General features: G+C 40.2%; 2 protein-coding genes across 2 annotated transcripts in view; one reads left to right on the top strand and one right to left on the bottom strand.

Annotated features, from left to right (window-relative positions):
- Positions 1-16,165, bottom strand: part of shroom4 (shroom family member 4) — a 68,942-nt gene extending 52,777 nt beyond the window's left edge. Inside the window, exon 1 of the mRNA XM_032499375.1 lies at positions 15,867-16,165. Coding sequence (XP_032355266.1) covers positions 15,867-15,989 — 123 coding nt within the window. The 5' untranslated portion in view covers positions 15,990-16,165. The remainder of the gene's footprint in view (positions 1-15,866) is intronic.
- Positions 16,166-21,196: 5,031 nt separating this feature from the next.
- On the top strand, positions 21,197-23,881 carry bmp15 (bone morphogenetic protein 15). Its single transcript, XM_032499437.1, has 2 exons — positions 21,197-21,716; positions 22,689-23,881. Exons 1-2 carry the CDS (start codon positions 21,371-21,373, stop codon positions 23,708-23,710), a joined length of 1,368 nt encoding a protein of 455 aa, XP_032355328.1. The 5' UTR covers positions 21,197-21,370; the 3' UTR covers positions 23,711-23,881.
- The last annotated feature ends 1,625 nt before the right edge of the window (positions 23,882-25,506 follow it).

Consider the following 25,506-nt stretch of genomic DNA (forward strand, 5'->3'; position numbering starts at 1 on the left):
TTTGTGATTAATTGTGCAGCCCTAGCATGGTCCATTTGGATGCAAAAACAGCAGATGGCATAATTTTAAAGGGAACACATTATGCTAATTTCTGGATCACACTTGTGGATTGAGGGTTTTGAAACTTTCTCTGTATTTTTTTTTTTTTTTACAATATGGGAGCTTTAATAGTTTATTTCCACATCAGCCATTACCAGATATGTGTTGTGGGGTGCTCAAAATAAACACACATTCTCTTAAAGGATATTGAATTAGCTAAATTAATACATCATTGGTTCAGAAGCTCTTTCTGGATAAGATTCAAGTGTTTATTTCCTTTATTTCTTTAACTGCTGACTATGTAGCAGCTACTCTTCCTGGGCTTTTTTGGAGCTGCACCAACACAAAATCCAATTACAGTGACAAAATGGATATTTTACCTAAGTGAAGTCATGTCACATTTCCAATGAATGGTTTGAATCCCGTATTAAAAGTTAGCGGACATCTAACCAAACGATTAACCAACCAATCAGCTCACAGCGCAGTCCGTTCGTCTGGTCATGTTATTAATCAGGTCGAGTCAGGATATATGATCAACTGATTTAATATTATAACCTTAATTTAGCATTATTAAAGGAAAACCCCATTGTTTTTCAGAAACAAAGCTTTGCTTGGTTGATATCACTTCTAACATGAAATAAACAGCAACTATGGGAAATGTGGTTGGTTTCAAAAGCTTTAGTAGACTCATGCTGCTTGGCATCATGTGGTTTTGTATGGGTCAGCATTTTCAGAACCGCTAGTTAGGAGTTGTATAATAATGATTATAATGATGAGAGTAAGTCCCTGTTTGAAAAACACCAGAATTTTCCTTTAAAGTACAACGTCTCATCATTTTAGGTCGTATAGTCCAGCCCCAAGCTATTTAATTTATTCTTTTATGGTTGTTCTTGGGATGGTGTGACAGTTGAAGTAGATGCGCACGCACACACACACACACACACACACACACACACACACACACACACAGTGTGTTTCTGGTGAAGTATGGAAGCCATTATATCCGGTGACAAGCGCTGACAATAGCAAAGGTTAAAAGGCTGGCGGGCTGGTGACAGACTGGATTGATCCATCAATGTCGTATATGTGCGTACATGTGTGTCCCATTGATCACACACACACACACACACACACACACACACACACACACACACACACACACACACACACACACATTTAAATAAGGGTGAAACATTAACTTCTTAACATGCACTACATGACCTTGCCCTCTCTACTGACATATTGCCCCTCCCCCACTTTTTCCAAGACAGAGAGAGTACATTGTGTGTATTTTTACTTTCTGGCAGATCAAAGCTGCTTTGCCAGCTTTCAAACTCTCCATATATTTATTTTTTTCCAGCTGGGCTTCCATTCAAGTATTTTTATGAGAGTCATAACGTATCACACTGGAAAAGTGGAGACCAAAGATCAATCAAAAAAATGTGAAATTCCACGAAGCAAAAGTCTTCTTTTGATGGTATACAAAGAAAGTATCTGTCGATTCGGGTACTGATAGCATGCTAAATTCAGCCTTTTCCTTCAAATGGAAATTTGGCTGCTGCCAGCTGAACGGCAACCACCGCTTGTCCGTTTTTTTTTTGTTTTAAGATGAAACTGATCATTAGTTGACAATAACTTGATCAACACCTTTAGATAGCAGAACTGTCATCGATCAACCGTTCATTTAACAGCTGTTGACAGATTTGAGAAGCCAATACTCAAATGTAGTATGTAACGTTCTTCCGTCTTTGTTTATTTTCTCTAAAGGCCCTGAAGTCTGTTAATATGACTGATGCTTTGAATAGTTTTAGTAATTTCACGGAAGAGAGATTTATGTATATGCTGTTTTGCTTTTTCTCAACATGTGAATCATAATGGATGACAGTTTTGGGGCTGTTTGTTCATGTCCCAGACCACTGGCAGTGAGTACCGTGCACTCAAATGTCATGGACACCGTCCTGAGGAAGCAGGTTAGCGGAGTCTGAGTGTTTAACTCTTAAGAAATAATACCATTAAACTTATAAAAGAGGTGAAAACGGAATTTCCCGGCTGGGAATCCATTAAGCAGTATCTTATTTTATACTGTGATATATATAATCGGTAATGTTGGCCATATGGCCCAGCCCTACGTGGACATTTCATTCCATCACACGATTTACTCACTGCCGAAGCTTGCTCTCACTGCACTTTGGTGTATTATGCTTTGATAGACACAATGTTCTGCCCCAGCCGAGGTAATCATTTTTTATACTTGGTTTTATATATTTCTGGTGTTGCCATTCAGGTGTTTTTATGTCCATCCATCCATCCATCCATCCATCCATCCATCCATCCATCCATCCATCCGCTTATCCGGTATTGGGTCGCAATTTAATGTGCAAATTGATAATGCACATAAAAACACGCGGATTGAAACAAACTTAGTAGTGAGATGCCAAGAAATGTATAGAATTTTTTTTTAAAAGTTGTTGGCAATTGTTTTATGTGAAAAAAATGCATAATATACATAATGTGTTTTGGTTAAAAAAAAAAGTGAATGCATAAATAACTTAATGTGTTTATGGGAAAGCTGTTAAATCATGAGTACTTAGTGTAACAGCGAAATTTGTTTTTACGAGGGGCTCAAAAGAAATGTTCTGACAGAGCCTTACTTGGTGTGTACATAGTTTAAAAAAAAAAAAAAAAAGACTTTTACTTCAATTTTTAGATATGAATTCAGTCAAGACTAGAGGAAAAAAAACTGCAAGTGGTGTGCTGTGAGACGATAAATGCAGACAAAAAGGCAGGGACGCATCAATCTGGCAGCTGTGTCCAGACATCTGAAACCTCTCTTTGGTCCCTGGCTGTCCTTCTCCCCCCACCTCCTCTATCTTTTGATCTATTATCTCTCCATCCGCCTATTATCCATCTATCAGCCTACAGCTAAAGCCGCTCCCACGTCTGTATTCCAATCAACTCGTCTTTCTTTTTCCCATATTTCCATGCATCGCACATCCTGTCTTGCTCTTTTCTCTTCATTCACCTTTTTCATCCTCCTTAATCCGCCGTCTTCCTCCGTCCTCCTTACATTTCCCAGTTCATCCATCCTTTTCTACATTTCCTACTCCCCCATCCATCCCTATCCCACTCTGGCTATCTCTTCTACTCATTCATCTGCACGTCCAGGCCTACGCAAACTCAGTCTGGATGCTTCAGTTAAAGCTTTGGAGGCCTTATTTTCATGTGAAAAGACAGAAAACTATACTTTGATAGTCCTTTCATGCTCACTTGGTTGTTTGAACTTTAAAAGGACAAAAAACGTTAATGTACACATGGGCTTTCCTTAAAAAAAAAAAAAAAAAAGTTAAAAAGTTAACAAGTCTGACAAATAAAAAAAACAACTTTTAGGTGAGATTGATAGATCTGAATGGTGGTTTTATTAAAAACTTGTTTTTTAAGCCAGTACATGTCTGCCATTATCTCCCAACTACAGCGAGGGTCGACTCTCCTGTAATTAGGACTTATTCACGTTAAATTGTTTAATAGGTCTAGATTTGAGTACAGTTTTTGTATCTCACCGTGGTCAAAAACACTGTTCCAGAGGCTGTCATCATGAAAGGAATATACTGTACATCCAAGCGATGACACTAAATCCCTCTTATTTATGGAAAGAGAGACATTGAATATTGATCATCAGCATCTTTAATCAGCTTTCAGAAACCCCAAAAATCCAACCAAAATCCCTCAAACGTAAAACATGAATAAACAATTTGGGCAAACTCCTCATAAATCCTACCCACGAAGAATGCAACACACCCACCGCCCCCCCCTCCTCACCGCACCCACAGATTTCGGTTTCCCACTCAGAGGTTCCAGTCGTCCCACACCCCGACGACGGGGGGAAAAAGGTGGAGGGATGAAAGGATGTTTCCGTCAGACGCCACCGAGGGCAGACAGGAGGGACGACGACGACGAGAGAAGATCCGTTAAACAAAGAGAGTCTTGTGTCATTTTAAACCACAAACTGGAGTCGACTTGCCAGAGTAGCCACGAGAGTGGCCCACATTGCGTGGTGGAATGTGTGTGCGTGTGTTTCATTCCTGGGTTTGGGGCATAGCTACGATGCAATAAACTGTAAACATATAAACACAGACGTACAGAAAACACACAAATTATGCCCTGTAACAGCGCCGCTTAATTCAATATAATAGCTCGGAAACTGCTTCTAATGTCAAAGCGTTGAACATAAAAGCTGCAGTGCGGTTGGGGGGAAATTGTTATGAAGAGGAACGAAAAAAAAAGGTTGGATTAAAAGAACTGGATGAATGGAGCTTAGATGTATTCTAGCATCAGACAACAAGGACTGAAAGAAATTACTTACTTACATCAGCAAGACAATCACCCACAAGAATTGTCTAAATGTGCGGTTTAAATTTGTGGCATTGACATTGATATGTGTGCCTGATTTTGATTCCTTATCGAAAAGTACATTTCAGACTAATCTTCCTGGAGAGGAGGTGTGAGAGACCTTCACGTCCTTAAAGTCTACTTGGGTCTAAACAAAGCTGTCGATTTTTACAGCCACACACCCAAACACAAAAAAAAAAAAAACTCTACGTCAAAATTTGAAAATCAGCAGAATCAAACCCAACAGGGGTTTCAAAAGCTTTTCTCCAGCGCATCAAGATGCAATGCTGGTGTAATCTGAGGTCAAATGAAAACATGGCTACGGTGCTTGGTTGTGTGTGTGCGTGCGTGCGTGCGTGCGTGCGTGCATGTGTGTGTGTGTGTGTGTGTTGCCCCCAAGTGAGAGGTAAGATGCAGAGTGTTGGGAAAAAAACATAACAACTCCAGAGCTCAGGTCAGGACTTCTACAACAACAACACACACAGACACACACACACACACACACACACACACACCTCCCACGTAGCTTTAATATCTTCTACATTTTTTTCCATGACACACACACTTTACGAACACGAACACGCACGCACACACACACACACACACACACACACACACACACTAACAATGTGTGTGTTTGAGGGTCACTGTACTGATGTATCTAACTGAAGAGAGGTTATTTCAGTGTGTGCCTGCAGACGTAGCCTAAAAGAAACAGCTAAAGGCTCCACAGATCAGAGATAGAGACATTCCAACCCACTCACACACACACACTCTCTCACACACACACACACACACACACACACACACACACACACACACACACACACACACACACACACACACACACACACACACACACACACACACACCACACACACACACACACACACAACACACACACACACACACACACACACACACTGCAGCAATAGGTGGTTTAATACCCTCCGATGAAGAATTTTGAAGCAAACGTTTAATAAAATGTAAATTGTTCCATTGCGTTACCATTCAACCTTGTGTGATTTTCTGTTTGTTTGATTACTTTCATTTGGTGCGAGACGTTTTAACATTGAATGAGAACCGCCTCACCAGAAAAATAAAGTCGCTACATGAGAAAATGTAAAATCTGAGGACAGAAATTGGACTCTGGTCTTCAGGAGTTCAATATTCAGGATTGATATTGGGAATGCTGCAATATATTAAAGCAAACATGTTCCAATACCAATAAACAGCTTCCCTAGCAACTTTTTTTTTTTTTTTTAGCAAAGTGTACAATATCAAGCTATAGGTGTCTCCACATAAAATGAAACACAGGGGATTTTATCTATATCTCCCACTCCTCATTCCAACTGTGCAAAGACTTGTTGTGATAGTGTCCAAGTGCTAAAATAATACAGAACCTACAGAAAAATCATTTCTCAAGGAAATATAGCAAATATAGCGGTCTGCTTTATGTCACAGTAAACTGAATAACTTTGGTTTTGGGCGGTCGTTTGGGTGAAACGGGCCATTTGAAGACATCACATCTCATACTCTAAAAAAGAGATTCACTAAAAGAAAAAATGTTTTTATAATAATAATGTTATTTCCTTCATTAACTGATAATCATTTCTTCTTTAAAATAGTGAAAAGGACCCACACACCACAATGGGACCTATTTATTTAGATTACTTGTGTTGTCTGACCAACAACCCAAAGATCTTTTTAAGATGAAGGAAAACAGAAAATGTGAGTCACTATGTGAGAAGTGGGAACCAGGGAATATTTGGCATTATTACTTTAAAGATGACTATGATTAAATAGTTCATTTTCCCATCCTGTCTTTATGCAAATATCAATATTATTCTTTGGAAACATGAACACACTGTCCTTCGTTCTGTGTTTCTCATCAATATGCTCCATTGTGTAGTATGCTGCTGCATAACATATGTTTTTGGTTTGTTAGGACAGTTAGAGGAGCAAGTCGGGGCAGAGGACATGGAAACACACACACACACACACACACTAGAAACAATAGCATCTCTATCTGATGGCATCCTCATCTACCCCCTGTAGAGCAGATTGCTACTGGAGGCTACCTTTACTGGAATGTAGGGGGCACAACACACCACACACACACACACACACACACACACACACACACACACACACACACACACACACACAGGGTTGCATACCTCCGACCACATGTCAAAACATTCTTTTGTAAAATCCATGGTTCTGTTACTGTCAACAGCAGGACGAGGGAGGAAGAGATTATCGTCTCCATCTTTGTTGCTTCTTCTGGGCAAATCAAATTCCCGACTGCTCGCAGTGTTTTCAAACACGGGCTAAACCTGCTGGAATGCAAGCAACATGGCCTGATTTCCAACAGAAAACGAGAAATAGCTTTCAGCCACAAATGCAAAACATGAGACTCATCCACCACATCCCTCATGCCCGCTTCATGTAGCAGTTGGGGTTTAGTTGAGGTCAACTTGTGCACCGAGAGATTTCAAAATCCTGGAGAAAAAGAGAGCAGCGCGTTTTTACCCAGTTTAGTTTCCATCAAAGGAGATCAATTATCAATCATTTTCAGGAGTCTTTGAGCAGTTTTTCTCTAAAGATTCTGTCCAACACTTAGACAAGATAACAACAATCGGTGCTAAAATTGTCTCATGGTCTTAAACGTTTGTTTAAAACTTGATAAAATACCTTGACATGTGCTGGGGCCAAATGCTATTTATGACAACAACTGCTGAAGAGAAATTCAACCTCAGATCGAAGAGATTGACTGCCAGCTAAGCATCCCAGGTCGAACAAACAAGTACATCAGGGGCCATACCTAACATCGAAAACACGCACCAAAGAAGTCTTTAGCTTAGAATTGATAGCACGATTCTCTGCCACGAATATTTTCTCATCAAGTGTACTGTTTATTGCACCCATCGACTATGACAAAACAAAACAAATTGGCAGTGCCAAACAGATTTTTTGGCACCTATGGCACATTGGGCATCACCACAAGCCTGTAAACACAGAGGCTCCAATGAGGAGAAGGGAGAGCACTGCAGCTTGGAGCACTTTAAACCTATTTCATAAAACTCATAGAAGAAAGTAGTAGTAGTAGTAGTAGTAGTGTTTGTGATGCAGTTGGCTCGTAAAATTAAATAACAATCAAAGTCATAAAAAAAAGTAAAAATCAAGGCGAGGCAAGGCGGCTTTATTTGTTAGCACCTTTCAGTAACAGGGCAACTCAAAGTGCTTTACACAAAAACAATAAAAAACAATAAAATAAAAACAGATAAAACACAAGAATAAAGTTAAAAAAAATAATTAAAAAAATAAAAATAAAGAGATAAAACACAAGAATAAAAGTAAAAATAAAAATAAAGAAATAAAAAATAAAATAAATAAGTAAAACAAAAATAAAATAAAAAACAAATAAAACACAAGAACAAAGTTAAAAATAAAATAAATTGATAAATTAATAAATAAAAATAAATAAAATAAAAATAAAATAAAAATAAAATAAGAATAAAAGTTGCAGCGTAGTATAAAAAACAATCATTAAAGAAGAAAGGCAACATTAAAAAGAAAGGTCTTCAGTCTTGATTTAAAGAGCTGAGAGTTGTAGCAGATCTGCAGTTTTCTGGGAGTTTGTTCCAGATATGAGGAGCATAGAAACTGAACGCTGCTTCCCCCAGTTTAGTTCTGACTCTGGGGACAGAAAGCAGACCTGTCCCAGATGACCTGAGAGGTCTAGGGGCGTCATAGTGTAGTAGCAGATCAGAAATGTATTTTGGCCCTAGACCGTTATGATGAAATTGCGATTTTATAACGATTAATCGTGCAGGCCTAGTTCACATACAGGAAACATGACTATTTTAGCGGGGGAAACACATAATCTAACCACCACCAAAGACCTAAAATGCAAAGGCTTTCTATCTCAAGACAAAAAAGGAAACCGAGTTCAGCTCAATCAAAGATTCCATCAAAAATGACCAAAGTACGGAGATGACCTCCCGTCATGGGTCAGTAGTCCTCTCTGGTTTCAGTGGTTGGACAGCCTGGGAGTTGGGCTCATTGTTGGCAGGTCGACTGAGAGGAGAATGAAAATGGCAACCAATCCAGCTCTGTAGAACATGTGGGACACTAAGAAAAAGCATTGCGTGGCGAAGGGGAACCCAAGCTAGTGGTCGGCTAATACTCTCTGAACGGACTGGATCCGTTTGCTCAGGTGAAAAGTGAATGCCATATTGGTTTGAATCTCCAACTCACGCCCCGTTTCACACAGGCACTGCATACCTGAAACTAGAGCTGGGCAATATATTGATATTATATCAATATCGAGATATGAGACTGGATAACGTCTTAGATTTTGGATATCGTAATATGGCATAAGTGCTGTCTTTTCCTGGTTTTAAAGGCTAAATTACAGTAAAGTGATGTCATTTTCTGAACTTACCAGACTGTTTTAACTGTTATATTATTTGCTTTTATCCACGTAGTCATGATTTCCACATTACTAATGATTATTCATCTTAAATTTCATTGTGTAAATATTTTTTGAAAGCACTGATAGTCAACACTACAATGTTGTCGCTGTATCGATATCACGGTATTTGGTCAAAAAATATGGTGATATTTGATTTTCTCCATATCGCCCAGGCCTACCTGAAATGATCTAGACATTACCCGGAGGTTCTGTATGTGAGAACGCGAATGTCCAAATCAGTTGGACCGGACATTAAACAGACGTCACCCGGCCAGGTCCCTAGTACAAAATCACGTGTAATGTCCGATTGAGCCCATGTGTGAGTAGAGCAGGTCATTGTCTGGAGAGGTTACAGCGAGCAAGTGGGCATGTTGGTGACGTTTCTATAATGCAGCTCGAGCAAAAATGGAAAACACCCTAGGGTGAAGAAGAAGGATCCTTTACATAGAAATGCCAAAGATGGCCGAAGTGGATAGACGACGAGGTTGGGGAACTTCTGTCGAGAATAGCGCTGGGTACCGAATCCAATACTTTTCAGGTACCGGCCAACAATACCCAATTTCAATACCTTAGGAGTAAATCTCATCAGCGTCAGTGAGCCAATAAGCACACAGCATACATTACCAAGATCTAATAATCTTTGTGATTGGCTGTAGAGCCACGCAGGAAAAACTCACGTTACGCACAGAGACGGACTCACGTGTGTAATGTTGCAATTTCTTGTTGTTTTATAAATTTGGTATCGACAAAAAGGATTGTTTAGGAAACTAGTATCAAAGTCACAGTATGGGTATCGGTACAGACATTTTTTGAACGATACCCAGCCCTAATCTTTAAGGGCCGACGTTGAAATCGCCAGGAAAATTCAAGTAACGGCACGAGGCTTGGATGTCTCTGACCAAAATACGAACAGGCTACGTGACCGCGGTGTGAACTACGTCATGACCTGCCACCTGCACACCCTACCCAGGCACCACCCCTCGCCTAGACCAAACTGAGTATTTCCAGTAAGCGAGACCGTGTCTGTTTGTGTCTTTCATTTTTTAAGTCTAGTGAACCCGTCCTTTTGTCTTTGACATCATCATATCATCATCATATTTTAGTATAAAATCTATTCTATACACCCCCACTGCAGACAATTTGTAGGTAATTACAACTCCCTTATCTCCATAATACAAACAAGAAGACAACGAAGGCTGCACGCCAGTGAGACAAGTGCTTCCGTCCACTCAGACAGACTCTTGTAGAACTTGTAAAGTCGTATTATCATTCGGATAGCAGACACGTCTGGTCTGCAGAGGTCTGGAGTCCAGACAGTTCACATGAGCTACTTGGATCCATCAAAAACAACTGGGATTGATTCTTAAATTCTCATCATCAATTTAAACTGATTCATCACTTCACTGCAACCTTGAAGTCCTCAGCCAGAGAAATTTAACAACACGTCCTTGGGAGACTGGTCTGCATTTCTTTGGATTCCAAACTGTCCCATGGGAACACCGCCTTAAAGTCAGGGGACCAAAAACTGTTGAGGAGACACGAACTTGTCCTCAACAGAAATCACCCGAGGGCTCACAGTAGATCACAAAACCACATTATGAAAGCGAGCTGACAGCTTAACAGCAGCTGTTCCGTCAAATACAGCAATGGAGGGAACTCACCACTTAGTCATCACAACCACATTTGACACAAAAGGACATAAACATTGTCACAAAAGCACATGGGAATGACAACTGGTAGAGTCTTAAATGAGAAATTACCCTAAAACATGCCTTTATTGGATTTTACTCGGTAAACATGCACTCTTATTTCCACACCAACCTTTGCACGTTTAAGCCTTGACTGGCTGGCCAACAGTCTGACGGACTGACTCAATGAATGGCTGACTGAAAGCTAATGGCTAACTTGTTGAGCAGATAACACCTTAAGTTCATCTTCATCCCACAGATGATCACTGGCTTCATGGACAACAAGTATTCAGGTCAAGTAACTTTGTGTATGAGCAGTGTACATGTATGTATGTATGTATGTATGTATGTATGTATGTATGTATGTATGTATGTATGAATGTATGAATGTATGGACAAACACACACATGCCAAATATCTTTACACCCATCCACACACACCCCACGGTGGTAATTTGTTATGCTCCTGGAGGAATGTTGACCAAATGGCTTATATCCCTCTGCTGTCTTAGACATGGGCAGCCTCCCTTCCCCCTCCGAACACACTCTCAGAAGGGCCACAAACACACACTCCCCCAAAATATGGACATTCTGAAAGGGCAACTGGCACATTTTTTAGGCACACTTTGCCTCATACAGATGTTCCACAACTGCCTGAACAAACGGTAGACTCACTCATTCAAGGTTACACTGGAGACTAGCACACATGCACACAAAACAACTCCCAAAATTCACTGTAAGCATTTTTTAAACCTGACATCTATATCTGAGAAATAACTATATCCTACAGGGCTGCAAGTAACAATTATTTGATTAATGTTCTGGCACTTTTGACTGGAAGGAGACCCAGGGTGGATTATATCTATATACAACACAGTCTGGGAATGTCTTCAATACCCCATGGAAGAAGTACTAGAAGTAGTTTGTCAGTCACTCCAGGATTTCAACCAATCCCTGTGACTTTGGTGCAACTCGCAATTTTGACCAATCAGTGCAACATTTTTGCAAATTTGACCAATAATCAGACTTTCCCGCTACTTTAACCAGTCACTGCAGTTCCACTTGTCAGACTCTGTATCAGCACGACTCTGAGAGCCAATGGCCAAGCAGGAGTGAGAACGGGTTGACGTCACACATACAGTGGTGCTCAAAAGTTTACATACACATGCTTAAGTTGACTAAAAAGAGGAATAAAAAAATCATGTTTTGGAAATTTATTTTAATACCTAAATTAAAAAATGAGGTAAAATCCAACCTTTAAGGACACCAATTTTCTTTGTGAATGAATAACGTATTGTAAATAAATAAATGTTCTTATTTAAAATACAGGGGTCATAAGTATACATACCCCTATGTTAAATTCCCATAGAGGCAGGCAGATTTTTATTATTAAAGGCCAGTTATTTCCTGGATTCAGGATATTATGCATCCTGATAAAGTTCCCTTGGCCTTTAGAATTAAAATAGCCCCACATCATCACATACTCTTCACCATGCTTAGAGATAGGCATGGGATACTTTCTATAAAATCATCTCTCAATGCAAATCAAACCAGGTATTAGTCTAACTGAAATAAAACCATGCCTATCTCTAAGCATGGTGAAGAGTATGTGATGATGTGGGGCTATTTTAATTCTAAAGGCCAAGGGAACTTTATCAGGATGCATAATATCCTGAATCCAGGAAATAACTGGCCTTTAATAATAAAAATCTGCCTGCCTCTATGGGAATTTAACATAGGGGTATGTATACTTATGACCCCTGTATTTTAAATAAGAACATTTATTTATTTACAATACGTTATTCATTCACAAAGAAAATTGGTGTCCTTAAAGGTTGGATTTTACCTCATTTTTTAATTTAGGTATTAAAATAAATTTCCAAAACATGATTTTTTTATTCCTCTTTTTAGTCAACTTAAGCATGTGTATGTAAACTTTTGAGCACCACTGTACGTGGCCATATTCATTTCCTTGTTAAACGAGACGTGTGTGACTCGAACGTCTCACATTTACCAACTAAACATAAAGCAAAAGACCATGAAAAAACATGTCAGACCGTCCTGCCAACCTGTATACATTTTAACATCAATGTATGCTGTAATGGTTTTTCACTCCGTTTCAATCCTGTCGGCTCTCTGCAGCGGACGGAGCTGCTGAGTTTCCCCCGCGACTGACGCACACACACAAACACACATGGTGGATGCAAGAAAAACCGGAGATGAGACAGACAGGAAGACCTAAATTGAGGACAGGTACGCTCGCTTTTGTAAGTGCAATGATAAGTTAAAGTCCAATAAGTCCTTTATCAAACGGTATGAATGTGTGTCCCAGGCTAGGATAAGAAAATTAACTAACAACGTAAAGATCAACAAGCCATTGACAGAAATGTTCAAATTTGATTTTTTCAATAAATTATTATTTTTTCGTCTTAAATCCACCAGCCACTTTTATATTATACCAACAATTGCAGCATCCTGAACCTTTTTGGTAAGGTAACTAGGAAAACTCAGTCTACAGAAGACTAGTTTTATTCTCCCCAAAACAAGTTTCCTTTTAATTCCCGCAAAAATTGCAACTTTTTTTGCAACTTTCTCTGTCTCCCGCAACTTCATTGCAACAAACATACAAGAAACATTGCAACTTTCATCGCAATTCTTTACAAAATCGCCCGCAACAACAGGCCTTTTGGGCTGCAACAATCTCAAAAAAAGGCTTCGAAATCCTTGAGGGACTGGTATGTCGGGAGAATGGGTTCTGGGATGCTTTGCCTGTTACCACCCCGACCCATATCTGGAAAAGTAGCAGAAAATTGATGGATACAATAAAATGTTCAATGAAAACTGTGCAAAATGCCTATCACAAGTTTTCAAAGCTAAAGGTGATGTCTTAAAATATCTCTTTTTTCCCAATCAACAGTCCAAAACCAAACCATTCTCAATTAATAATGATATAATACAGCGAAATGCAGCAAAATCCACACATTTGAAAAGCTGGAACCAGCAAATGTTGTTTTTTTTGTTGGGGTGTGTGATGTGATCTAAAAGGCTTGAGAGATGAATCTATTCTTGAAATAGTTGTGGACTAGTTTTCATTCGACTGATCTGTGAATTGTTTCAGCACAGGCCAAAAAAATTATACTGCGATACTCTCTCGGGCATAAATCTCAGCATGTTATGAATACCTCCCCCCCCCCCCCCTTTTCCTTCCAACAGTCATTATGGCAACTTAACTAACTCCATGAGAGGATGAAGGCTGAAAGATGTGGAAAAAGATAGTAAGAAGCCCATGAGTTAAGATTATTTTGTCAAATAGACAAATGTGTACGAGATAAGGGACAATATAAATATGAATTGGAGATATATATATATATATATAATATATATATATATATATATAAATTATTAGGCAATCGACTAAAAGTTATGAAGAAATGCTTTGAAAAAGTGCTTTCAGGTGGCATTAAGAATGCCCTGGCAGCCATATTGGAGGTCTTTCTCTCAGAAGTGAGAGGATTCTGACTGTATTCAGGTGTGGTCCATACAGACACCGTAAACCTGTGAGGAGGCTGAGGGGAACTCTAAACCTAAAACACATTATTCACTCATGTCTTCCATACACACTCTTACATATACCTCAACTCTACCTTTAATCTGTCTTCCTGTCTTTCTCCTCTTTCCTTCAAGGACTTAACACTTAATCATTGAACACTTTTCTGCACCACATCTTCCTGTCCAGCACTCAACGTCTGGGCTACTTTGTTGTGTGTGTTTTAACTAGCCACTGAACACAAAACAGCCATAGAGCAGTTTGATTTTTATCTCCTTGTGCAGTCCCAGTCACATTTTCCCAGGGGCGGTGTTACTGTGAGTGTGTGTGAGTGTGTGTGTGTGTGTGTGTGTGTTTCCAGATGACTGAGCCAGGCTTTTCCATTCCCTGCTGTGGTGAATATAGAAGTACACCGGCCAACATTTACACCACCGCTGCTGCAACTTTTCAACAGAGTGAAGAGCGAGAGACAGTGAAGGAAAGACTGAGAGGGAGGGCAGAGGTTGAATGTCAGTCAACCTACCTATGCATTGGACTGAATACACACACACACACACACACACACACACACACACACACACACACACACACACACACACACACACACACACACACACACACACACAATAACAGACCACCCTCAGCAGAACATACACCAATAATTACTTGCAGTAATTCAAAGACACCGTCCTTATTTCCAGCAGCTCACTGCCCGCGGTGTGAAACCGTGAGAAGGGGTCGTGAGGAAACATCGGCCCCCACATCTTTATTGCACAAGACGAGGTCATGTCAAAAGATCTGAAAGCACACACTTAATCTCTTACAAAGCCTCCAAACTCCCCTAAAAAACACACCCACTTAGAGCTCTGCACAAATAACAACACTACATCATTCCGCTTGTCCATCAACTCCCATAATTCTTGGTTTATTGGGTCAATAATCTGTAAGATATGTTACAAACAAGCATGCGAGCAATTTCGAAGAATCTCATCAGAGAATCACAATCCTTCTTTTCAAGGATTCCCACATACACCCCACTGGAGTGCACATGTCCGCCTCAGACTCCATCTGAAGTGGTTTTGGCCATTCAGCGAATGAAGTGACAGGAAGACGAACAGAGCCTCATTTTGCCAGGGATCCCCTTGGGACACTTTTTAGCACCGGTTTGACCCCCAGGTTTGAGAAGCCAACCACTGCATTACATTATGTGACAGCTGACAAACATCAACTTGCCTGAGCTTTAGGACAATTACATGTAATTCTCTGCAGGAGTGGAGGAGGAAGAGTGGAACTAGCTGTGCAGAAGTCAAATATACAGAAGAGGATGCAGGAAAAGCAGTTAGCGAAGAGTTTAAGACTTTATGCATTGGGTTGAAAAGTTTAAACCAAGGAATCTGCAGAAAAGCAGACTGTAAAGCACTATATGAATGAGAAAGCAGTCCCAAAAGCCTAAAAAAAACAACCACAACTGCTCTTTTGGTGGAGCTGGAGTGTTCCAACCACCACATCCTTATAAAATAAAAATCCCTGAGGTCATTTTGAGTGAAATACTATGGAAACATGAGACCAAAAGTGTAAATATATACATAGATATTATACAAATGTGATGTAAATGTGACATAGTGCAGTATATACTCGAGTTAGTACATTAGGGACACTTTTAAGCAGTTTTAGCTCATGTCATTTAGATTTTCAGCCATAAATCAATAATGTCATGGTCAACTTACTTTAGTGATGATGAGTGGCTCGCCGTGCTCGAGCCCTCCTTTCAGCGTGAACCCCCAAGGCGCGCCCCCGCTCAATTGGACCTGAATGTGGTGGAAAGAGACGAGTTGCTCAACCGTTTCCATTTCTCTCCCTCCGGTCCGTTTGTTTTCTTCTCCTTTCTCTCTGTCTCTGTTTATTAGCCTGGCTTGAATCGTTGCTAGCTAGCAGCACCGGTCGCGGTCCCTCTGCTTCTCCATCACCGCTCTAACAACAACAACGAATGGATGGATGGGTTGAAGGACGGTGTGAGTGGAAGAGGGGGAGGGAGAAAAACTTTTTAGCTCGTGCCTTAAACTCGCCAACGTTATGACCAATGTGTCGGTTACAACTTCCGGTCAAAGGTGTTTAACGCCGACGAAAAGTAGACCTTAGAGTGTTTTTGAGTTCCAATCTCGCTTGATACTTTATCACACAATTTTACTGATCTTTTTCGTTCCATACTTTAAGCTACTCATGCGCTTTTTACCCAAAAACACCAGGTATAACCCTTTTATTTTGACATTCAAATGAAATACTTCCGGTGAATTGTGCTAGCTCGACGGAAAATCTCAGGGAAAACTTTGTGACTCGAGGTAGGCGGTCCCCGCCCACTATTCGAACGGCGGGATTTGATTGACAGAAAGACCCACAAATAGCAAAGGCTCTGGCTGAACGTGTCCAATGAGAAGCGATGAGAGCGGAGGGCAGGCTCACGGTGGCAACTACAATAAATAACCAAGTGAGTGGATGTCTGCTTCTCTTTTGAAACATGAAACCCGCCACTTTGCCACCTACCCCTGCAAAAACTATCAACAGTTAATTTGATAACATGATGCCGAATTTATTTAATACCTTACATAGCCTAAGAAATTATTTATATTTTCTGCTACTTTACACTTCTATTCCACTACAATTGAGAGGGATATATTATACTTTTTACTCCACTACCTTTGTTTGATACTTTAAATTATTTGCAGATCGAGATTAATAATACAAAACATAATCCATATTGAAAGTATGATGTGTTGTTATGAATAAAGGACATTGATTCTGGGGTTAATTCACAAGCTACCTATATAAAGTCGTTAATATTAACCCCACGTCAATCAGCTGCAACATTAATGTGATGAACACGTGAATGTATCAATAACAATAGTATTTATTATTCTGAAATGGGCTATTCTGCATGATGAGAAGTTTTACTTTTCTACTCAAAGTTTGAGTTAGATGCTAATACTTGTACTTGTACTTTTACTCAATTAAAAACAAATTCACTTTCACTTTTGACATAGTATTTCAACACTGCAGTGTTGCTACTTTTACTTAAGTAAAAGGTCTGAGTACTTATTCCACCACTGTCAGGTACTGCCCACAAGTGTACTTTTGGGGGTCCTTGCACTTGAGTATTTTCAATTTCTACTACTTTATACATCCACTTCACCTCATTTTAAGGATGCATTATCACTATTATTGCTTTTTACTCCACTCATCTGGTAGCTGACTTAACTTTGCATATTAAGATTTTACATAATACATGGGTGCATGGTTACAGATTAAACTTCCCCACGCACAGTATGTAGCTTAACTCAAAAGACGCTTCAACTTGACCAGCTCCAACAGAACAGTAACTTACACATAATTACATCCGCAACAGAAATAGGCTGCATAACAATTGGATACAAATGACTTTCACTTTCGATATAAGTACATTTTGCTGAGATTAAGCATCTTTGGGAAAATTCACAGTTTTTTATGTGAAAGCAAATATTTCCAAAGTTGTCATTCAAGCCCTGCAGTGTGAACAACTACAGTACATATTACTGCATGCCAACAACAACATTAGCCATCACGTCCCACACATTTCTAACCCCAGTCGTACCAGTCTGCTTGTATGACAACCCTAATAAAAACACATTTAACAAGCAGGTTTTTAAAAATGAGCCAAATGTACTGCTTGCAACATCTTTTTTGTAATGTAACGGAGCAGATTGCACAATGACAATTTCGGGACTTTATTTGGCTGACAACAAAGGGTCTGTTTCTTGTTTTACTGTATGAAAACATTGCAAAACAATGGAGTGTTCTGGCATTTAAAGTTAAGCTTTTTTTTTTGTAATTTTCTTTAAATAATGTAATGGCAGTCCAAGATTGAAGACATTGGTGTATTAGGCATTTCATATTATTTATGTAACCCCTGGACTCAGGTATGACGCTGAATATGTGTAACATACAAAGCATCTCTGTTGTCTGTACTAACAGGGACAACATGTCTCTGTGATATGATCATGTTTGACCCTGAAGTTGGATAAAGTACAGGCTCTCACAGCTAGCCCCACTCATTCGAGCACACACGAACGTGTGTTGCTGTAAATCCATCTGCAGATTATGGAATACATCTACAGAAAGACAGGTGTGGCCTAAAAGTGTTTATTTAAACAAGGATTTCTATCACAGTAATTCAACTTATTTCTGACTTATAGACATTCACTACAATCCCCCATAGTGTTTCCCACACTCTCCCGGCCTGCAGACTAAAATGATTGGGATTGGAGATAATCACTGTTGTGGAATGTCACCACGCTGCAGTGCCACTTAACTCTGTGTGTGTGTGTGTGTGTGTGTGTGTGTGTGTGTGTGTGTGTGTGTGTGTGTGTGTGTGTGTGTGTGTGTGTGTGTGTGTGTGTGTGTGTGTGTGTGTGTGTGTGTGTGTGTGTGTGTGTGTGTGTGTGTGTGTGTGTGTCAAGAGAAAGAACAAGTGAAGGGGGGACCATAAAGAGAATCAAAGATGTGAACAAGCCCAGACATCTCACTTCTCATCCAGACCACGAGGAGTTTGTTTTGGTCAGATCAAACCATATTTTTTCCTTTTCATCCCTTTTTTTTGTTCTCAGAAACTCTGAGCTGTAACATTGTGGTGAGTGCTCTTTTCAAGTGAGATCAAGTGTATGTTCAACAGCTTGTGTTTCTTTCTTTTCTTCTACAGAAACAGCATGTCATCCATTTTGCAGCTCCTCGTGGAGAACAACTTCTCAGGCTTCAACTTATACAAAAAAAAAAAAACAACTGCAATCAGAGGTTACGAATATAGTCTGGGAGGAGTCTGGATACAAAAACAAACAATACAAACCAAAACTCTTTTTACCAAAAGAACAAGGTAGAAAAAAGTGGTGTAAGAAGATCCTTCAGTTATGGAAAAGTAGAAACACCATAGTCTAAAAATACTCTACTAATCCATACAGGCAAAAGTCCTGAATCCAAAATGTTACTTTACTAGAAGTATTATCAGAAAAATGCACCTTTTTATTAAGCATAAAGGTACTTTATCAAAGAAAAACTCACACTTCTCACACTGCAGAATGTCTCCTTTAAAAGTGCCATATTGTCCTAGAATATGATATTCTGTTTTTATCACAGACAAATTCATGTAAAACTATTTTCGATGTCAACGTGGAGCCAATTGTAGATACTCTGTATACTACTGTGTAGAATTGTGCTGCATCATATCATTATGTAATGTGAAAAAGTAACTTGTAACTATAAAAGTCAAATAACTGTAGTGAATAGTACAATATTTCCTTCTGAGATGTAGTAGAGTAAAAGTATTAAGTTACATAAAATGGAAATACACAAGTAAAGTATACTTGAGTAAATGCACAGTATTTTATGAAGTCAACACCTTGGACTGTAGATCAGGGGTCTTCAACAGGGGGTCCGCGACCCCTAGGGGGTCCGCGGAGGTACTGCATGGGGGTCGCAAAAGTTTTGGTTGATTAGACTTTTTTTTATATTCCCCCCCCCCTGCATTTTTTTCCACTAATTGAAATGTCTTTAAATACACATTAACATGAATTCAACACACTGTAGTAAACAGATAAATGGAGGCAGAAGATGTCTTTCAGTCATCAGTGCACACATGGCACTATAGGACCAGTTTGATATAACACAATTTTATACAATATATATAATTAGGGGGTCCCCGCTCCATCTCGCCATCAGTTTGGGGGTCCTTGGCCTGGAAAACGTTGAAGACCCCTGCTGTAGATGTTTCAAATGTTCATTCTACCACCAGGGGGCGCCAAAGAAGGACATGTCCACCTCTTACACAGGAACGATCAAACTGCATCCTTTACACCAGTGGTTCCCAAACTTTTTCAGCTCAAGACCCAAAAGACAAATTTGGTGTCTCCCCGGCACCCAAATTTACGGACTAAACCATGAATTTAAATGTATATGAAGTATATTTTTTCCATTATAAAAGTAACCAAAAACAGAAAAGGTCTCTATTCTCCTTTCTGTGTCTCACCCCTTTCTCAACTCATGTTGTCATCCCCTCCCATCGTCCCTCAGTCCCAACACCAACGTTTGTTTAAATAATGCTGACTTGAATTTAATGAGATGTGTGTGTCTGGTTGAAGATACCAACCAGCTGATCTGGTCTAGGTTCGGTTTTTCAAAGTGCCCCATTCTGAGGTCATGCTGAGCATTTAGTCTTTTCTGTGCCAATTGGCGACCCAGTAAAACGGGTCTGCGACCCATTTTGGGTCCCGACCCTAAGTTTGGGAAACATTGCTTTACACAATGCACATTATGTGTGTTAAATTGTGTTGTTTAGCTTTTTTTGTGCTTTTAAATATGTGTAACCTGTGTCCTCTTAATTTTTCTAAACATGGAAATCACTGATCTTCAAAATGTAAAGTTCGCTGCTTATCTTCGCCACACAAAACATTTATTTTATTTATGAAACAGCTTTTCAGAAGTAAGTAAGTAAGTATTTCGCCTTATAGTTTAGCTTGATTTCTTTTATTTCCGTACTTAGCAAAACAAAGTGGGACAAATCGCTTTGATTCAAATGTAGGTTAGTAATTATTGGCTCGGTCACATCTGGTGGTTGGTATAAAATCAACGTACACTTTGTAAAGTTTATCTTAAATCAAAAGTTACGAAACTTTGGGTGCTAAAACTTAGGATTTTTGTTTCATATCTGCATGACACCAGCTCAACAAAATGTCCTCCCATCAGACCACTTCAAGAGAATAAATGTAGGCCTCCAGTTTAGACCTGATCAAGAATAGTACAATGTGAAGATTTTTTAAGAAGAATGTGAAGAGAATGTTAAATCAAAGTATTATTATTATTATTATTATTATTATTATTATTATTATAGAAGGACTGCATTATTTAACAATGAGAAGGAATATAATGTGTTAAAAAAGATTTTTGATTTACAAAAATAATCTGTGCAATAAATTAATCACAAAAATGGCCCGTTTGACGCACTTTTACGCACCTTGACGCACCGGTGACGTGTCCTTACGCTCCTATCCCGAGGGGTTAATTGGGGTCACTTCAAATTCAGGAAGTTAACTGTCAAAAATGGCCAGTGATCAGGTGAGCCTGTAATTTACGCCCTCGGCCGTGCAGAGGATGGTTGCCAATTATAGCCTCGTTGGTGGAGCTCGCTAGCACCAGAGGTTTTATAACAAACATGAAGGCGACCCGCACCAAACACGGCTTACTTCGTGCCTGCGGCCTGTCCTGTTTCATCTTCCTGCTGTGCACCGGAGTTGTGGCCGGGCGGGAACTGGCCTCTCATCACCGCACGATGAAGCGCAGCCGTCGGAGCCATCAGAGCGCGAGGCACAAAGGAGCGCACCACCGGCCGCTGACGGACGAGCAGAAAGCGGACCAGAACCTGCAGTTCATGTTGACTTTGTACCGGAGCGCAGCCGAACCGGACGGCAGGCCCAAACAGCACCGGAAGTTCGGCTCCAACACGGTGCGCCTGCTGAGGCCGTCGGCGTCGTCGGTGTACTACCTGCCGGCGTCCAGAGGTGAGAGTCACATTGGAGTAGGTGCTAGGCCTGGCTGCTTTTGAAGGTATCTGTAAATCCACTCGGAATTTGAGGTACTTTTACTTGAGTAGGTTTTTTTTTTTTTTTATTTTTTTTTTTTTATCTACCTTATGCTTCTACTCCACTCTACTCTGTGGGAAATGCTAAATTTAGCCTGCTGTATTCAATAACTTCAGTTACTTTGCAGATTCAGATCAAAAATACAAAATATAATCAACAAAAAAATTATGAAGTATTATAAAGGTGCGACTCTATTGATCCAGGAGGGATGCATTCATAAGCTACCCAGCAGTAGCCTATATGAAGTAGGCCAATTTAAAATTAGGTCCACTTTTAACAGCTGCAGCATTCCAATGATTAACACAGTGCATGCAATCAACATCATCCAAACATTGCTTATTTTACATAAGAGATCTGAATAGTTTCTGCTTTTTATAGCTGACTACCTTGGACGAGGAGATCGATAAAACTACACAGATGATGTGATTACCATCCTCTAATCTGTTGACGTTGCTCACGCTGAAGCAACCTAAGCCATCTGTTTTATTCTCAACGAGTTTTAACAACAACAAAAAATACCCAGTTCTGTAGAAAAAGTTTAAAACCGATTGCGTCTTTTTTTTTCTTCTATATTTTTATATATTAGAATCAGATTTGCGCCCGTTTAGGGTCGGGAATATTGCCTTTCAAGTTGGTAGGAGTAAGATTTAAAAAGGATTGTCCAATATTTATTCCAACAGACGCTGGATATTACACTTCCCATAATGCACCTTGATGGTGTCTTTTGTTAGACACTCCTTCCCTGTCAAATACCCGCAACAACCTCACTCAATGCCCTAGTTTGAAGGGGGAAAAACACAAACACTCGGCATCTTGGGTAAAAAGTCTCCACAAAAAGTTAACCACAAAAAGTCTAATTTTATGCTTTTCTTTTTTCATCTTTTCCTTCAGACCACCACTACAGCTTCACAGTGGAGTACAGCCTCGACACTCTTCCCTCGGAGCAGTTGATCAAAGCCTCTTTCATCCACCTCAACTCTTCATCCTCTTCCTCCTCCACCCCAACCTCGAGCCCCACCCAGGCCCTCAAGTTGTCGCGCTGCAGGGCTCAGATCAAGTCGCTGGGCAAAGAGAGCCTGGTCAATCTCGAGCCCCATGAGCGGTGGACGGAGACAGACATCACCGCGCACGTCCAGCAGGGGAAGAGCTTTGGTCCGGGGGCCCACCTGACCCTCACCGCCCAGTACTGGTGCACAGAGCCTCGGCATGACGAAGAGGACGGCAGCCTCTCGTGGGGGTGGGGGTTTCGTCCTCCAGGGAGAAAAAGATGGAGAGGTGAACCTCTTGAAGTCCCATCTCTCCTTTTGTACCTGGAGGAGGAAAGGGAAGTGAAGGACTGGATGGGGGACTTGCTGGGGGCTGAAGGGGAAGACATCATGAGGCGAATAGGGCAGTGGCATCCTTCGGTACGCCGCCGCCGCTCCAAAGACCATTCCTCTTCAGAGGCCAAAGACACTTCGCTGGATGTTCTGAAAAACGCACCTGCTGCTTCCTCCTCCTCCTCCTCCTCCTCCTCCTCCTCTTCTTCTTTCTCCATCTCCTCCTCTTCCTCCATCATCTCTGACATCCCCAACTACAAACACAAAACCAGCATGCCCAAGAACCGCTGCAAGCTCCACTCGTTTCGCCTCTCGTTCGACGAGCTCGGCTGGGGTCACTACTTCATCGCTCCGCCGGTGTACAACCCGCGGTTCTGCCAGGGCAACTGCCCGAGGGTGCTGCCGTACGGCTTCCATTCCCCCAACCACGCCATCATCCAGACGGTCATCAACGACCTGGGTGTCGGGGACGTGCCCCCTCCGTCCTGCGTGCCTTACAAGTACATGCCCATGAGCGTGTTAGTTGTGCACAAGAAGAAGGTTGAGTACAGGGAGCTGGAGGACATGGTGGCGGAGTCGTGCACGTGTCGCTAAATACTCGAGCAGACTTGGATATGCTTAGCACTGAGAGACGAGACTAAAGGGGGCAGATTCGATGGGTCATTTGTTTGATCTACGGCTTGGCGGCCAACCATAATGAGCTCGAGACGGGAAGGAGGAAGTCTTTGTGGTTTCAGATTTTCACCATTCCTGTTAAAGCACTTTTCCAAGGCAGCTGCTGAATGGAACTGGCCTGCATGGCTGTGACTGTGGGTTGTGCAATTGAGAGGATGTGTCTATTGACTGATTTCTTTTTTTTCTTTTTTTTGATTTCTCTTTTTTGAATAATTGTTCTGTGAGCTAAAGCACTGTGCAGATTGGTAAATGTGTTTTGCTATAGTCACTAATGTATTTTTTCTACTGAGATAAAGGGAGCTGGTGAATGTGGAAGTATTTTTAGCCACCTGAGGGTAACTTTAAGTGGTAATTTAACTAAGATAAAATGAATTGAACTTCTACAGTAACTAATGAAATTGATTGAACATCGGTAACTTTTTAAGAAAACTGATTGAGTAAATGGTTTGTAATATTAAACGGAGTGATTTATCTCATTGGAGGACAAACGCATGTTGAATCCATCTTTAATGTTTAACGTCAAACCGCAGCCATCTAATGAATATTTCTTTTCTTGTGCCTGTCTTTGTATTCCTTTTTTTTTCTGTATCGTTCTTTTTTAAAAACCGGATCTGTCTTGCATCAGGGCTGCAATTCTCACAAAGAACCTGCGAAAAAGCCTTTACTTGTGACTAAAAAAAACAACACAAGAGATTAATAGGTATAATGTGTTTGTGGCTAATCTAAGAAAATAGACACTGCTAAAGTATTTTAATGGACGAGGAGTCTGCTGTGTTGGATATAACTGTAAAGGCCTTGTGACGTTGCATTTTTGCTGTGTACTATCTGAATTATTATTTTTGCATTTTGTATGTATTTATGATGGGAGGGCTCTCCAAAAACTTGACAAAAAGTAATGCTACTGGCCTGTCTTAGAAAACAAACACAAAATTAAGGATTGTCAAAAGGTTAACTATTAAATGCTAAATAACAAAAAGGGTTGTAGTGAAAAGGAATGCAATTTTTATTACGAGTGAAAATGAATAATAAAATAAATGCATGTTTCTAAACTTTGTTGTCATTTTTGATAAAGTGGATTAAAACTTATTTGCTCTGTAATCTCAAGTTTAAGACGGCACGACACGGGCAGGTAGTTACTAAGTGGACTTTGTGGTGGTATTTTGTCACAATTTGAAATTTTGGGAAATATGGTTATTAAAGCTAAGTATAAAAACTGTGTAATGGGGTATTTATTTAATTAATTTTGCTTGGTATATTCAAAGGGTCATTTCGGGGATTTTTTTTTAACCTGGACCCAATTTCCTGTTTTGTGTGAGTGATGGGAACAACAATCTTTGAAATTTGATCCAGCAGTTTATTAGGCCCTGTTTACACAAACATGCTCGCGGGTGATATTTCATTACATGTGCCTTTCATTTAGACGGCGACAGTGTTTTTGTGGCTTAAAAGTGAAACCACCCTCTAGAGAGGAAATCTGTTTTACCCATCTAAAGAATAAAAACGCTGTGTGTGTGTGTAAAGGCAGCTACAACCCAGGCTGTAATGTAACCGAATAGGGTAAATGTGAATCTTCAATTTGGTCCATTAAAAGTGCTGCTTTTTTTTTTTTTTTTTTTTTTTTTTTCTTTTCACTGACAGGCTCAGATTAATATTCAAGGTGTCAGACAACGTTACGGAAAGGATCCCTACAGAGATGGGCCTTTTTCTAAACCTCT

Source organism: Etheostoma spectabile, chromosome 19, assembly GCF_008692095.1.
Source record: "Etheostoma spectabile isolate EspeVRDwgs_2016 chromosome 19, UIUC_Espe_1.0, whole genome shotgun sequence".
In the NCBI taxonomy this organism is placed as follows: Eukaryota; Metazoa; Chordata; class Actinopteri; order Perciformes; family Percidae; genus Etheostoma; species Etheostoma spectabile.

What these genes read in the sequence shown, in the direction of transcription:
- bmp15 (XM_032499437.1), top strand. Translation starts at nt 21,371, where the DNA reads ATGAAGGCGACCCGCACCAAACACGGCTTACTTCGTGCCTGCGGCCTG. An exon ending in CTACCTGCCGGCGTCCAGAG is followed by an intron (nt 21,717 to 22,688) that starts GTGAGAGTCACA and finishes CTTTTCCTTCAG; the next exon opens with ACCACCACTACAGCTTCACA.